The 12926-nt window shown below is 38.3% G+C and overlaps 1 protein-coding gene across 2 annotated transcripts in view; it reads left to right on the forward strand.

The window, feature by feature from the left end:
• Nucleotides 1–12926, forward strand: part of MAGI3 (membrane associated guanylate kinase, WW and PDZ domain containing 3) — a 299415-nt gene that overhangs the window by 272915 nt on the left and 13574 nt on the right. For both annotated transcript variants that reach the window (XM_003892411.4, XM_017945961.1), the window contains exons 16-17: nucleotides 31–216; nucleotides 12318–12420. In XM_003892411.4, the coding sequence (XP_003892460.3) occupies nucleotides 31–216; nucleotides 12318–12420 (289 nt within the window). The remainder of the gene's footprint in view (nucleotides 1–30; nucleotides 217–12317; nucleotides 12421–12926) is intronic.

Genomic DNA, 12926 nt, shown 5'->3' on the forward strand with positions numbered 1-12926 from the left:
TTTTTGTTTTTTGGGTTTTTTTTCCCATAGTTATTCCTCATAAAATTGGTCGAGTCATAGAAGGAAGTCCAGCTGACCGCTGTGGAAAACTGAAAGTTGGAGATCATATCTCTGCAGTGAATGGGCAGTCCATTGTTGAACTGTCTCATGATAACATTGTTCAGCTGATCAAAGATGCTGGTGTCACCGTCACACTAACGGTCATTGCTGAAGAAGGTAAGGAGCCAGTAGACCCGCCTGCCCCAAGCTGATCTGAGAGGCGCAAAACCTGTGGGAGGCAGTGGTCTCCTCCAGCACTGCCAGAATCACTGCAGGGATAGAACTGTGTATGCACGCTGGAGTCTCATTCTTCGCCTTTTCCATTTAATGAACTTAAAAGACAACTTATTATAAAATTATCAGCAGCTCAAGAAAAATAATCCAGCTAGTGAGTGTGGACCATTTATTTCTGTGCTAGAGAAGCAAGCACCCAGAAGTGAAAGAGACTGGTAATACTTTTCAGATCTTATTTTCTTAAAATAATGTCTTAAGTCTTGGCTTGAGTGAGAGAAAATCCTTTAAACAGTTCAAAGAAAGTCACTGTTGATATCAAGTCTTTTATGTCAGGCCGATGCCACCGTGTGCCTTTCCTTGGGGACAAGGCTTTGTTCTGGGCAGCCGCTTTGTAAACAGGGTAAAAGAGTGTGTGGGAATGGCTAGTAAGTGGGGCATAAAATACATACTGGCAGCCCTGGAGTCTTACAAACATGTTTAATGTCTTGCCTTGCTGTAAAGCTGCCTTTTGATCATTAAGAATTTCTAATTAGGAACCATATTTAACCAGTTCATATTCTTTGTGAATTACAACATAACCACTATGTAATGCTCTCATTTTTCCTGATTTTGCAAAACAAGAAGCCAAAAACAGAATTATGAAGGGTCAGTCTTTGATGTTAAAATTCTTCATACTATAATGTGTATTCATGTTCCATTTTCCCCCATGACCCTCTGATCTAGTTGGTTTCCAAGTCCTTTATACTTCCCGGTTCTACCGTTTGTTTCTGTTCCTACCACACCACTCTCATCCATTTATTTCTAAGGTATTACATAAATCTGTTCAAGATGCTGTAGGGGGTATTTCTGCGTGGACCTGAATTGACTTTACTGCTCCCTTAGGTCCTGTCGAATTCTGGGCAGAATTCCAAGATGCTGTGACATCCCTGCCTTTGTTCTTTCCCTTCTCCATTCCGTTCCTACCCTCTTCTCAGACTCTGCTGATTCTTTTTAAAAATAATCCCTTGTAGAAGCTCCACTGCTTCCCCACTCTCTGCCCAGAAAGTGTTCTGTGATTTTGCTCTCAGCCTGCCTTTTAAATGTACTTCTCAGTATTCTCTCCACACCCTCTCTGAGCTGGGCCTCATTGGCCTCTGTGTACATGGCCTCCGCCTGACCCCAACTCCCATGGCACCTCCTGTCTCTGCACTTCATTGGACATCATTCTTATATAACTATATCCCTGTTTAAATGGTCTGCTCTTTGTAAACAAAAAACATATTGGTTGACTATGATACTAGATGCTCAGCATTTTTTTTTTTTTTTTTTTTTTTTGAGACAGGGTCTCACTCTGTTGCCCAGACTAGAGTGCAGTAGCACAGTCGTGGCTTACTGCAGTTTCAGTCTCCTGGGCTCAAGTGATCCTCTTACCTCAGTATCCTGAGTAGCTAGGACTACATCATTTTTAATTTCTTTTTTTTTTTTGAGATGGGGTCGCACTGTGTTGCCTAGTCTGGTCTCGAACTCCTGGGCTCAAGCGATCTTCCTGCCTCAGCCTCCCACAGTGCTCGTATTACAGGGGTGAGCCACTGTGCCTTGCCAGCAAATATGTTTTGAATGAAAGATGAGTAAACGAATGAGTGAACAAGTAAAAGTTAGGAGATTTTAGTTCTGAGGCCCTCTATCCCATTACCTAAGCAGAGGCGATTTAAACCCAATAAGAAGTAAGGCTTTTGACAAAGGTCACAGATATCTATTAGCTAGTTATATGACAAAAAAGCTACTTAATATTTCTAATCTTCACTTTTTTAACTGTAGAATTGGAGTAGTAATATCTGTTTCAGGATCATCATCGGGGTCAAAGGTGAAAATATGCAGAAACTACATAAATACCCTAGGGTGCTCATCTAATATCATTATTTTACCTACATGACTGGCTCCCTCATTCAGGTCTCTGTTTAAATCTCACTTCCCAAGGAAATAATAATAGTATTTAATAAGGGTGTACTATGTGACAGACACTGTCCTAAATGCTTTATGTATATTAACTAATACAATAATCCTAGGCAGGCACTATGGTTTTCCAATTCTCGTAGATGAGGAGACTGAGTCACAGAGCAGTTAGATGGATTGCCTGTGGTTAAAAAATGTTCTAAATGCTTACTCTCAATATCTATGTATCTCGTCTGTGAACCACACTTTGGGTAGCCTTGGGATAGATTGTTAGAAAAAAAACTACTTCTTTCTCCAGTAACTTTTCCCCCAAAATTACTGTTTACTGTTGATGGTGTTTTCTCTGAGAGATTATCCAAGATTGTTCATAATTTTTCTTAGAATGAAAGTTCCCTTTCACATTCTGGCCCAAACACTTGTGGACTGACACTTGAGATTTCCTGTATAACGTCAGTTCGTGTTCAGAGAAAAGAGAGCAGGGTGGAGGGAAGCTCCCTAGCAGATATATACTTAAAGTATATTTCATATGCAGCCACAGCCTCTTAAAATACAGTCACATTTTATATGTTAAATCACATTGCAGTGATCACACATTATTTTATTATACTCTAGGTTTTTTTAAACTATGAAAACATTCAGAATCTCTTATTTTTCTTAGGAAAAACCAGAAAATCTTCCTTCTGTCTATAAAGATTTCATTCATGGAGTTTGTAAGCCTTCCAGGTTTCTCATAAAATTCAGTATAAAATCTATCAACTGCACTAAAGAGTCAAATGAATATTTATAACTCTAAAGCTATTTTCAGAAACCACACATTCAGATCAATACCTCAGGGCAGCAGAGCTTCCCATCTGGTACTTCTCCCCTTCTCTCCGTCAGCCATTCCCCGTTAACAGGTAAAAGACAGTTACCTAGAAAAAGAACAACTCTTGGTCCCTCCATCCTTTTTATCCCCCTTTGCTAGATGCTGTTTAATATTTGTGCCTATGTTGCCAAGGAAATTGTAAGGCAAGTGTCATATTTCATAAAAGACTTCCAAACTGTAGCCAGGACTTGAGACTGTTCTCTATCATATGGCATTCCCCACAACACTACCGCCTCTTCCTCCGCCATGGTATCTTGTTTTAAAATATGGAACATAAATTTACTATGTCTGATAGTTCCTGCTTACTGTAAAAATATATATATATATAATTTTTCAAAATTAATTTCTAATTTTTTGTCAGGTCTTGTTAATTTTAAGAGTGAACATGACTTACCAAAGGCTACCAAGCACTCCTATTGGAATGATTCTGGTAGTGTTGCAATACTTTTGTTTTGTTTTCAATTTATTTATCTGTTTATTCCCATTTGTCTCCATTTTCCATTCTCATTTCTCTCACTGCTCCCATTGGCAAACATTCTAGTATGTTTTATGTACTGCATTTTATTTGCACGTCTTTTAAAATACATTTTTGTTGTGTGTTGGCATTTATTTTTGAGTTATGTAAATGTTATAGATTTTACACTGGGTTTTTCTCAGAACCATGTTGTTGTTGTTTTCTTTTAATGCCATTTTACTGAACAGGATCCAATCCAGGATTCCTCGTGGCATTTAGTTGTTGTGTCTTTTTTTTCTTTTTAATTGGGATAGAATTCATATACTATAAAAGTCATTATTCTAAAATATACAGCTCAGCCTGGCACAGTGGCTCATGCCTGTAATTCCAGCACTTTGGGAGGCCAAGGCGGGCAGATCACCTGAGGTCGGGAGTTCGAGACCAACCTGACCAACATGGAGAAACCCCACCTCTACTAAAAATACAAAATTAGCTGGGCATGATGACATGTGCCTGTAATCCCAGCTACTCAGGTGGCTGAGGCAGGAGAATCGCTTGAACCCAGGAGGCAGAGGTTGCAGTGAGCTGAGATCGAGCCATTGCACTCCAGCCTGGGCAACAAGAGCAAAACTCCATCTCAAAAAAAAAATATATATATATATATATATATATATGCAATTCAGTGGTTTTTAGTATATTCACAGGATTTTGCAATCATTACCACTAGTTCCACATTTTATTGCCCCCAAAAGAAACTTCATACCCATTAGAAATCACTTCCCATTATCTTGAAACCCCCATCCCTAGGCAACCACTAATCCACTTTCTGTCTCTGTGGATTTGCTGGGTATTTCATATAAATAGAATCGTACAGTATGTGGCCTTTTGTGTCTGGCTTCTTTCACTTGGCAAAATGTTTTCAAGGTGCATCCTAGTTATAGCATGTATCAGTACTTCATTCCTTTTTATGACTAATGAATAGTATTTCATTATGCATACATATATTTTGCTTACCTATTAATCATTTGATAGACATTTGAGTTGTTTCTACTACTGTGAATAATGCCACTACAAACGTTGTTTTATAGGTTTTTGTGTTGATGTATGATTTCATTTTTCTTGGTTGTATACCTAGGAGTGGAATTGTTGGGTCACATGGTAACTATGTTTAGCTTTTTGAAGAACTTCAAAACGGTTTTCCACAACAGCTGCACCCTTTTATATTCCCACCAGCAATATATGAGGCTTCCATTTCCCCATAACCTTGCCAACACTTATTTTCTGTTTCGGGGGTTTGTTTTCTAGCCATCCTAGTGGGTGTGAAATGGTATTTCATTGTGGTTTTGACTGGCATTTTGCTGATGAGTAATGATGTTGAACATCTTTTCATGTGCTTATTGACTATTTGTAAATCTTCTTTACATAAATGTCTATTTAAATCCTTTGCCATTTATAACCCAGTTATTTGTCTTTTTTATTGTTGAATTGGTTTCTGAATACTAGACCTTTATCAGATACATGGTTTGCAAGTATTTTTCTCCCAGTCTCCGTTCGTGTTTTTACTTTCTTGATACTATCCTTTGATGGACAAAAGTTTTAATGCTGAAGAAGTCTAATTCATCTATTTGCAGGGGCGGTGCTTGTGCTTTGGTATCGTAGCATCATATGCTTTTAAGATTTATCTGCATTGCTGGATGAACATAATTGATTGCTTTTAACTGCTTGATAGTTTTCCATGAATATTTACAACAAATAACCTGTCCACTTCCCTATAGACAGTCACATTGCCTACAACACTACAGTCTTACAAACAATTCTATAATACACATCTTCACATATCTATGTTACAAAACAGTGTGAGAAGCCAGGCATTGGTGGCACATGCTTGTAGTCCCAGCTACACAGGAGGATCACTTGAGCCCAGAAGTTTAGGCCAGCCTAGATAACATAGCAAGACTTTATCTCTTAAAAAATAAAAAACAGTGTGAGAATTTCTGGGAGTGAAATTACTTGATCAGAGGGTATACATGCGCTTGATTCGTTACTGTCAGATTGTTGCATCCATCTATTCCCATCAGCAAAACATTGAGGATTTTTATGCCTTTACTTCCCCACCAGTACTTGTTACTATCAGCTTTTGAATTTGCTAGCCTAAAGCATGAAGGTGTTGTCTCATTATTTAATTTGTATTTCTCTGATTGCCCATGAATTTCAGCATCTCTTCATATGCTTGAGTTTTTTCTTGTGGGATTTCTGTCTTGTTGATATTTAGTGGTTGCTCATGAATTATATGGACTTCAGTAGTACAGCTTTGTTTTAGAGACTATAAATATCTTTTTCTGCTATCTGTATGTTCTTTGACCATGGTACCCTTTATTATATAGAAATTCTTAATTTAGATGTAATCAAATTTGTCACTTTTTACCTACAGCTTAAACTATTGAGGTTTTATTTAAGATAAGTCATTTTTCCCCACATCACAGAGATCTTTCTTTTATATGATCTAATACCAGATTTGTAATTTTGATTTTTGTACCTAGGTCTTTAATCCATCTGGAGCCTACCTTTGTATGTAGTTTTAGGAGGGATGTAGTTTTATTTTTATTCTTAACATGAGCCAGTTTTCCCAACACCAGCTATTAGACAGCACTTCTTTGCCTTATTTATTTGTGATGTCATCTCTCCTATATATCAACTTCCCCTTTAAACATGAGTCTCCAAATTCTCTATTCTGTTCTATTAGTTTATTTGTTCTTGGGCTGATGATATATGTGTGTGTATTTTTTATTTTTTTTTATCTGTGATATATCCTAATATATCTGCCTATTAGGGCAAACCTGTCTCTCTGTTTCTCGAAATTGACTATATATTCATGGAACTTTTCTATATAAAATTTTAGAGCAAATTATTAAGCTCCTCCAAAAAAGTCAAAGTGCAGTTTTTTGGGGATATATTGTGTCTATGTGTATATAAATATACATGTGTGTATGTATATATATTTTTTTGGTGGGGGGAGAATATCTGTACATATTAAGTCATCCCACCAAAGATCATGGACTGTCTTTCCAATTACTCAGATTATCTTTTATGTCCTTTAATAAGAGTTTTAGAATGTTGTCTCATAGGGTTCTTATTTACTCTTGGTAAGGTGATTCTCAATAGATTATAATGTTTATTGCTGTAATTTAATTGTGGATTTTGTTTTTATCTTTTGAATATACACTTTCTCTTAAGTGTATTATTATAGGCATACCTTGGAGATACTGCAGGTTCAGTTATAGGCCACTGCCATTAGGTAGTGAACATTGCAATAAAGTGAATCACATGAACTTTTTGGTTTTCTAGTGCATATAGAAGTTATATTTACACTATTCTATAGTCTCTTAAGTGTGCAATAGCAGTATATCTTAAAAAACAACATACATACCTTAATGAAAATATACTTTATTGCTAAGAAATGCTAATGATCATCTGGGCCTTTAGTAAGTCTTAATCTTTATGCTGGTGGAGGGTCTTGCCTCGATGTTGATGGTTGCTGACTGATTTGGGTGGTGGTTGCTGAAGGTTGAGGTGGCTGTAGCAATTTCTTAAAATAAGACAATGATAAAGTCTGCTACATTGAGTGACTCTTTCTTTCACTAAAGATCTCTCTGTAGCATGTGATGCTGTTTGATAGCATTTTACCCACAGTAAAACTTCTTTCAGAATTGGACTTCATCCTCTCAAACTTTGCTACTACTTTATCAACTAAGGTTATGTACTATTCTAAATCCTTTGTGGTCATTTCAATAATGTTCACAGCATCTTCACCAGGAGTAGATTTCATCTCAAGAAACTATTTCTTTGCTTATCGGTAGGAATAAAATCCTCACCTGTTCAAGTTTTGTCATGAGATTACAGCAATTCAGTCCCATCTTCAGGCTCTACTTCTAATTCTGTTCTCTTGCTATTTCTACCACATCTGCAGTTACTTCCTCCACTGAAGTCTTGAACCTGTCAAAGTCATCCATGGGAACTAGAATCAAGTTATTCCAAATTCCTGTTAATGTTGATATTTTTGACCTCTACCCCATGAATCACGAATGTTCTTAATATCATCTAGAACGGTGAATCCTTTCCGGGTTTTCAAGTTGCTTTGCCCAGACCCATAGAAAAATCATGATCTGTGGCAGCTATAGACTTACCAAATGTATTTCTTAAATACTAAGACTTGAAAGTCAAAATTACTCCTCGATCCATGGGCCACAGAATGAATGTTGTATTGGAAGGCATGAAAACAACATTTATCTCCTTGTATTTCTCCATCAGATCTCTTGAGTGACTAGGTGCATTGTCAGTAAGCAGTAATATTTTGAAAGGAATCTTTTTTTCTGAGCAGTAGGTCTCAACAGTGGGATTAAATTATTCAGTAAATCGTGTTGTAAACAGATGTGCTATCATCCAGGCTTTATTGTTCCATTTTTAGAGCATAGGCAGAGTAGATTTAGCAAAATTCTTAAGGGCCCTAAGATTTTTGGAGTGTAAATGAGCACATGAATTCACCAGCTGCATTAGCCCCTAACGAGAGTCAGCCCGTCCTTTGAAGCTTTGAAGCTGGGCATTGACTTCTCCTTTCCAGCTGTGAAAGTCCTAGATGGCATCTTTTTCTAATAAGAGGCTGTTTTGTCTACCTTGAAAATCTGTTGTTTACTGTAGCCACCTTCACCAAAGATATTAGCTGAATCTTCTGGAAAAGTTGCTGCAGCTTCTGTATCAGCACTTGCTGCTTCACCTTACACTTTTGTTATGGAGATGACTTCTTTCCTTAAACCTAATGAACCAGCCTCTTCTAGCTTCACACTTTTCTTCTGCAGCTTCCGCAGCTCTCAGAATGGAAGAGAGTTAGGGCCTTGCTCTGGATTAGGTTTTTACTTATGGAAATATTGTGACTGGTTTGATCTTCTATCCAGACCACTAAAACTTTCTCCATATCCAGCAATAAGGCTGTTTCATTTTCTTATCATTCATTTGTTCACTGGCGTAATATTTACAGTTTCCTTCAATAACTTTTCTTTTGCATTCACAACTTGGCTAACTGGTACAAGAGGCCTAGCTTTCAGTCTGTCTCGGGTCTCAACATGCCTTCCTCACTAAGCTTAATCATGTCTAGCTTTTGATGTAAAATGAGAGATGTGCAACTCTTTCTTTCACTTGAATACATAGAGGTCATTGTAGGGTTATTAATTGGCATGATTTCAATATTGTGTGTCTCAGGGAATAGAGAGGCCTGAGGAGAGGGAGAAAGATGGGGAAAGGCTCGTTGATGGAGCAGTCAGCACACACATATATATCGATTATGTTTGCCATTTTATATGGGTGTGGTTCATGGCACCCAAAAACAATTAGAGACAAGTAACTTGAAATTGACATACCCATTAAGCAAAGGAATTTCCAGTGGGTACAAGAATATAAATATCAAAGATCACTGACCACAGATCACCATAACAGATATAATAATAATGAAAAAGTTGGAAATATTGGAAGAATTACTGAAATGTGGCACAGAGACATGAAAGTGAGCACATGCTGTTGGAAAAAATGGCTCCAATAGACTCGCCCAATACAGGGTTGCCACAAACCTTCAATTTATAAAAAATGCAGTACAGTGAAGTACACTAAAATAAGGCATACCTATACTTACAGACAGAAAGCCCAGCAAAAATTTAATTCTCATCAAGGGAGAGATATACTTAACCCATTGCTTTACTTTTTTAAGAATTTTCAAATAAAATTCAGAGAGAAGATAGGCCTGTTTGACATTATGGAATAAATATTTGACTTTGTGAAGTAAAATAGCTTATAACAGAAAAAAAATGGAGAAGCCACGTAGCATGTAGCACGGGTTGAAGGACTAAAAATGAAAAGAATCCCAGTGATAGGAAGTTTTACTTAAATTTGATGAAGACAACAAAAAACATGTAACTTTAAAAGTAAGCACCAATTTGTGGTACATTTTGCCTAAAACTGAAATGTGTCGTCTAGAGTGGAAGGTAGAGGAAAACTTGAAATTGATCAGATTACTTCTGGTGTCCTGCTCTGATGTTATGCACTCATTACAATAGCCAAGCTAGTAATGCTGATAAATTATCTCTCTTGGCCACATGCAAAGGTACAGGTATCTCCCAGTCATCTTGTTGGCAGATGGAATTTTCCCCATCATTTTCCATTCCCTTAATGTTAACCATGAATTTACAGTGACCGAAAAGAATCCAACTCTATACTGGGCAGTAAAGTTTAGAGACAGGTACCTTGAAATTGACATACCCAGGAAGCAAATGTGGAAGAACTTCTGGAAATTTCTAGTGAGTACAGGAATACTGAGATAACTGAGGTGTGATTCTTGCAATCAAGGAGTTCAGAGTATGGTAGGAGAGACAGGTGTTCTGTCAGCTCTGACACAATGTGGGAAATGCTGTGAGAACATTGTGATCACAGTGTGCTTAAGGAGCCAGGTAGGATTTCACAGAGGAGGTGAAATTTTCAACACGAGGTGAAATGGAAAGGCAGGAGTGCCCAGGTAACAAGGTTGGATAGTATCTTATGAGCAAGAAAACGTCACCATAGGTTGTTTTTGTTTTTGTTTGAGATAGAATCTTGCTGTGTCACCTAGGCTGGAATGCAGTGGCATGATCTCGGCTCACTGCAACCTCCACCTCCTGGGTTCAAACGATTCTCCTGCCTCAGCCTCCCAAGTAGCTGGGACTACAGGCGCATGCCACCACATCCAGCTAATTTTTGTATTTTTAGTAGAGACAGAGTTTCACCATGTTGGCCAGGCTGGTCTCAAACTCCTGACCTCAGGTGATCCGCCTGCCTTGGCCTCCCGAAGTGCTGGGATTACAGGTGTGAGCCACCACACCCAGCCTGCCATAGTTTTTTTACACAAGACAGTGGCATATTTCAACTCGTGTGTTAAAACTGGAGTCTTCAGTGGGAAAGAGAGCAGTTAGGAGGTCAGTATAAGCAACTTGTTAAAGTTACTCAGGAAAAATAAAATTCATGATAGCAATATAAAAGAGCAACCAATGTCCAGGTCTCCAAAAAAAAAAAGTTCATAGCCCACCCCACCCCCACCCTCCCTTCCTGGAATACTTGACTTTAAAGAGGAAACACAACGCTCTGGATAAGTTCTGGTCCAGAGGTTGGTTCTGCATCTCCAGGTCTGGTACACGTTGTTAAATCCATGTTCGCACCTAAGCCTAGCAGCCAGAGGGCGTAGAAATCCTCAGGGGCCACCTGGCTTGGCCATATACCATTTCTTCCTCCTGCCACTTTCTACTCTCTGGCCTGTGTTTTTAGAGTACTCTCTAGCTACAAGAAGTTTTTCAATAAAAATAAGCAATTTATCTGTGTTTTTAGTCTCACAGAACTTTGGAAAGTAGCAGCTTAATCCAAGCCATAAAATAGTGATGCATGTATTGTAGTGAAGCCTGAAGTTTCAGCTTTCTCAATGGAAACTGCTTCTTAATATTCGTATCTTTTATCTTTAATGTGAGATTTTCTCTATTGTATTCTAAGATTCAGGTTATATCAGCTTCCACATGGTTTTCTAACTTAAAATATCCTCTACATTTAACATTTCTGTAAAGCAAGGTAAAGATTTCAGAATATATGCTTAAGGAGAAATGCAATACCAAGTGAGAGATATTATTTTGATGATGATGAAAATGATGATAGTTATAACAGAAACTGTTATATTGTGACTGTTATATGCCAGGCACTACTATTCTAAGCATGTGCATTTATAAGCTCCTTTGATACTATAACCCAATGAGATAACTGCATTTCCCCTTTCATAGACAAGATGATTCAAAGCACAGAGAACATAACAGATTTGCTCAAGAACACACAGCTAGTAAATGATGCGGTCAGGCTTAAACTCTGTCCATCTTGCTCAGAAGTTCATGCTCTTAATCATTAAGCTGTGTTTGCTCTCTCCGATACTTTAAATATCCTATGCTTTTATATTTAAACATAATAAAATGTGCAAAAGTTTCAACTTCAAAAATATGAGTCTGCCAGCCTTAGGCATCTCGTTTAATTGTCCCCTCCTTGCCATCTAGTTCTAGGTGCAGGCAGTCACTATGCTTAGCTGTGAAAGCTACCTTCAAGGAACAGCAGGGAATCCAGAGCTGTTAGGAATGATACGGAAACAAATGTAATGTTTTTCACCTATATTGGTGTTCTGAGAAAATAGAAGCAGTAGAGTATTTATAAACATTTGTTAGCACTCAGGATTCTATAAGTTTGTCTTTGGTTCTCGGTGTCAGGCAAAATAACTGCTCCTATATTGAGGATGCAGGTTCAAAGGTGTGAGTTTGGTTTGCAGACTGGCCTCCGTGTTCCAGCATTCCTGAGACCCGACTTTGTTATCTAGAATGGGTTACCAATTATCAGGTGTGTGCTCTGGAAACTCATAGAATAGGCAACAGTATAGTTCCTGGAGCTCTGTCTTCTGGATAAATATTATATTCATTTCTGAATTTTATGTTATATGGATGACTAAAACAAAGGTGAAAATGGGGACATGATATGATTCCTGTTCTCCTGACACATAAACTTTAATCAAAAGCCACAGGGAAAAAAGATGTTAATGTGCCAGTTCCAGACAGCTGATAATAGTGCTGCTCATGCTAAAGCCACTAAAGTCAGTATAGCAGTAACCATCTGTTATTGTCTCACTTTCACAGATCCACTTGGTCTTCACATTTTTATGTACAAATTCTTATTTCTTTTGTTTTCTCATTTGAACAGAGCATCACGGTCCACCATCAGGAACAAACTCAGCCAGGCAAAGCCCAGCCCTGCAGCACAGGCCCATGGGACAGTCACAGGCCAACCACATACCTGGGGACAGGTGGGGCTATTCTCAGGTTTTTTGTTTTTGTTTTGTTTTCCTTATTCTCTCCTTATTGCTCTGCTATTCATAACCCCACTCCCCATCATCCACCCCCATACAGTAATGCAGATGCCAGCTGTTGAGGTCAAAATGACAACTCTTGCCTGTTCCTCAAATACCATCCCCATTGCTTCCACCCACCCATTCAGTACCTTCGTCCCTCTTCCAGCCTCCATCCCAGGCACAGCATAATTATCCAATCTTGCCTGACATGTGAGGATTAGAAAGAAATGACAGTAGCATCTGGCTCTGCTACTCTTGGTCCTCCTAGTTTTCATAGGGAAACTGCAGACCCATATGGATTGCTATCGTATCAGGCCACCTGAGCAGAGCAGGTTTCTGTGTGTATTTCTGTCCTCTTTCATTGAAAATATTAGCCTTGAAACAAAAACTAGATTTCCAGAAATCCAGCATCTTCACGGGCGTTGGTGCTGCAGGAGAGCCATTTTTCACTGAGACAGGGT

The sequence above is a fragment of the Papio anubis genome, chromosome 1 (assembly GCF_008728515.1).
Source record: "Papio anubis isolate 15944 chromosome 1, Panubis1.0, whole genome shotgun sequence".
Lineage (NCBI taxonomy): Eukaryota > Metazoa > Chordata > Mammalia > Primates > Cercopithecidae > Papio > Papio anubis.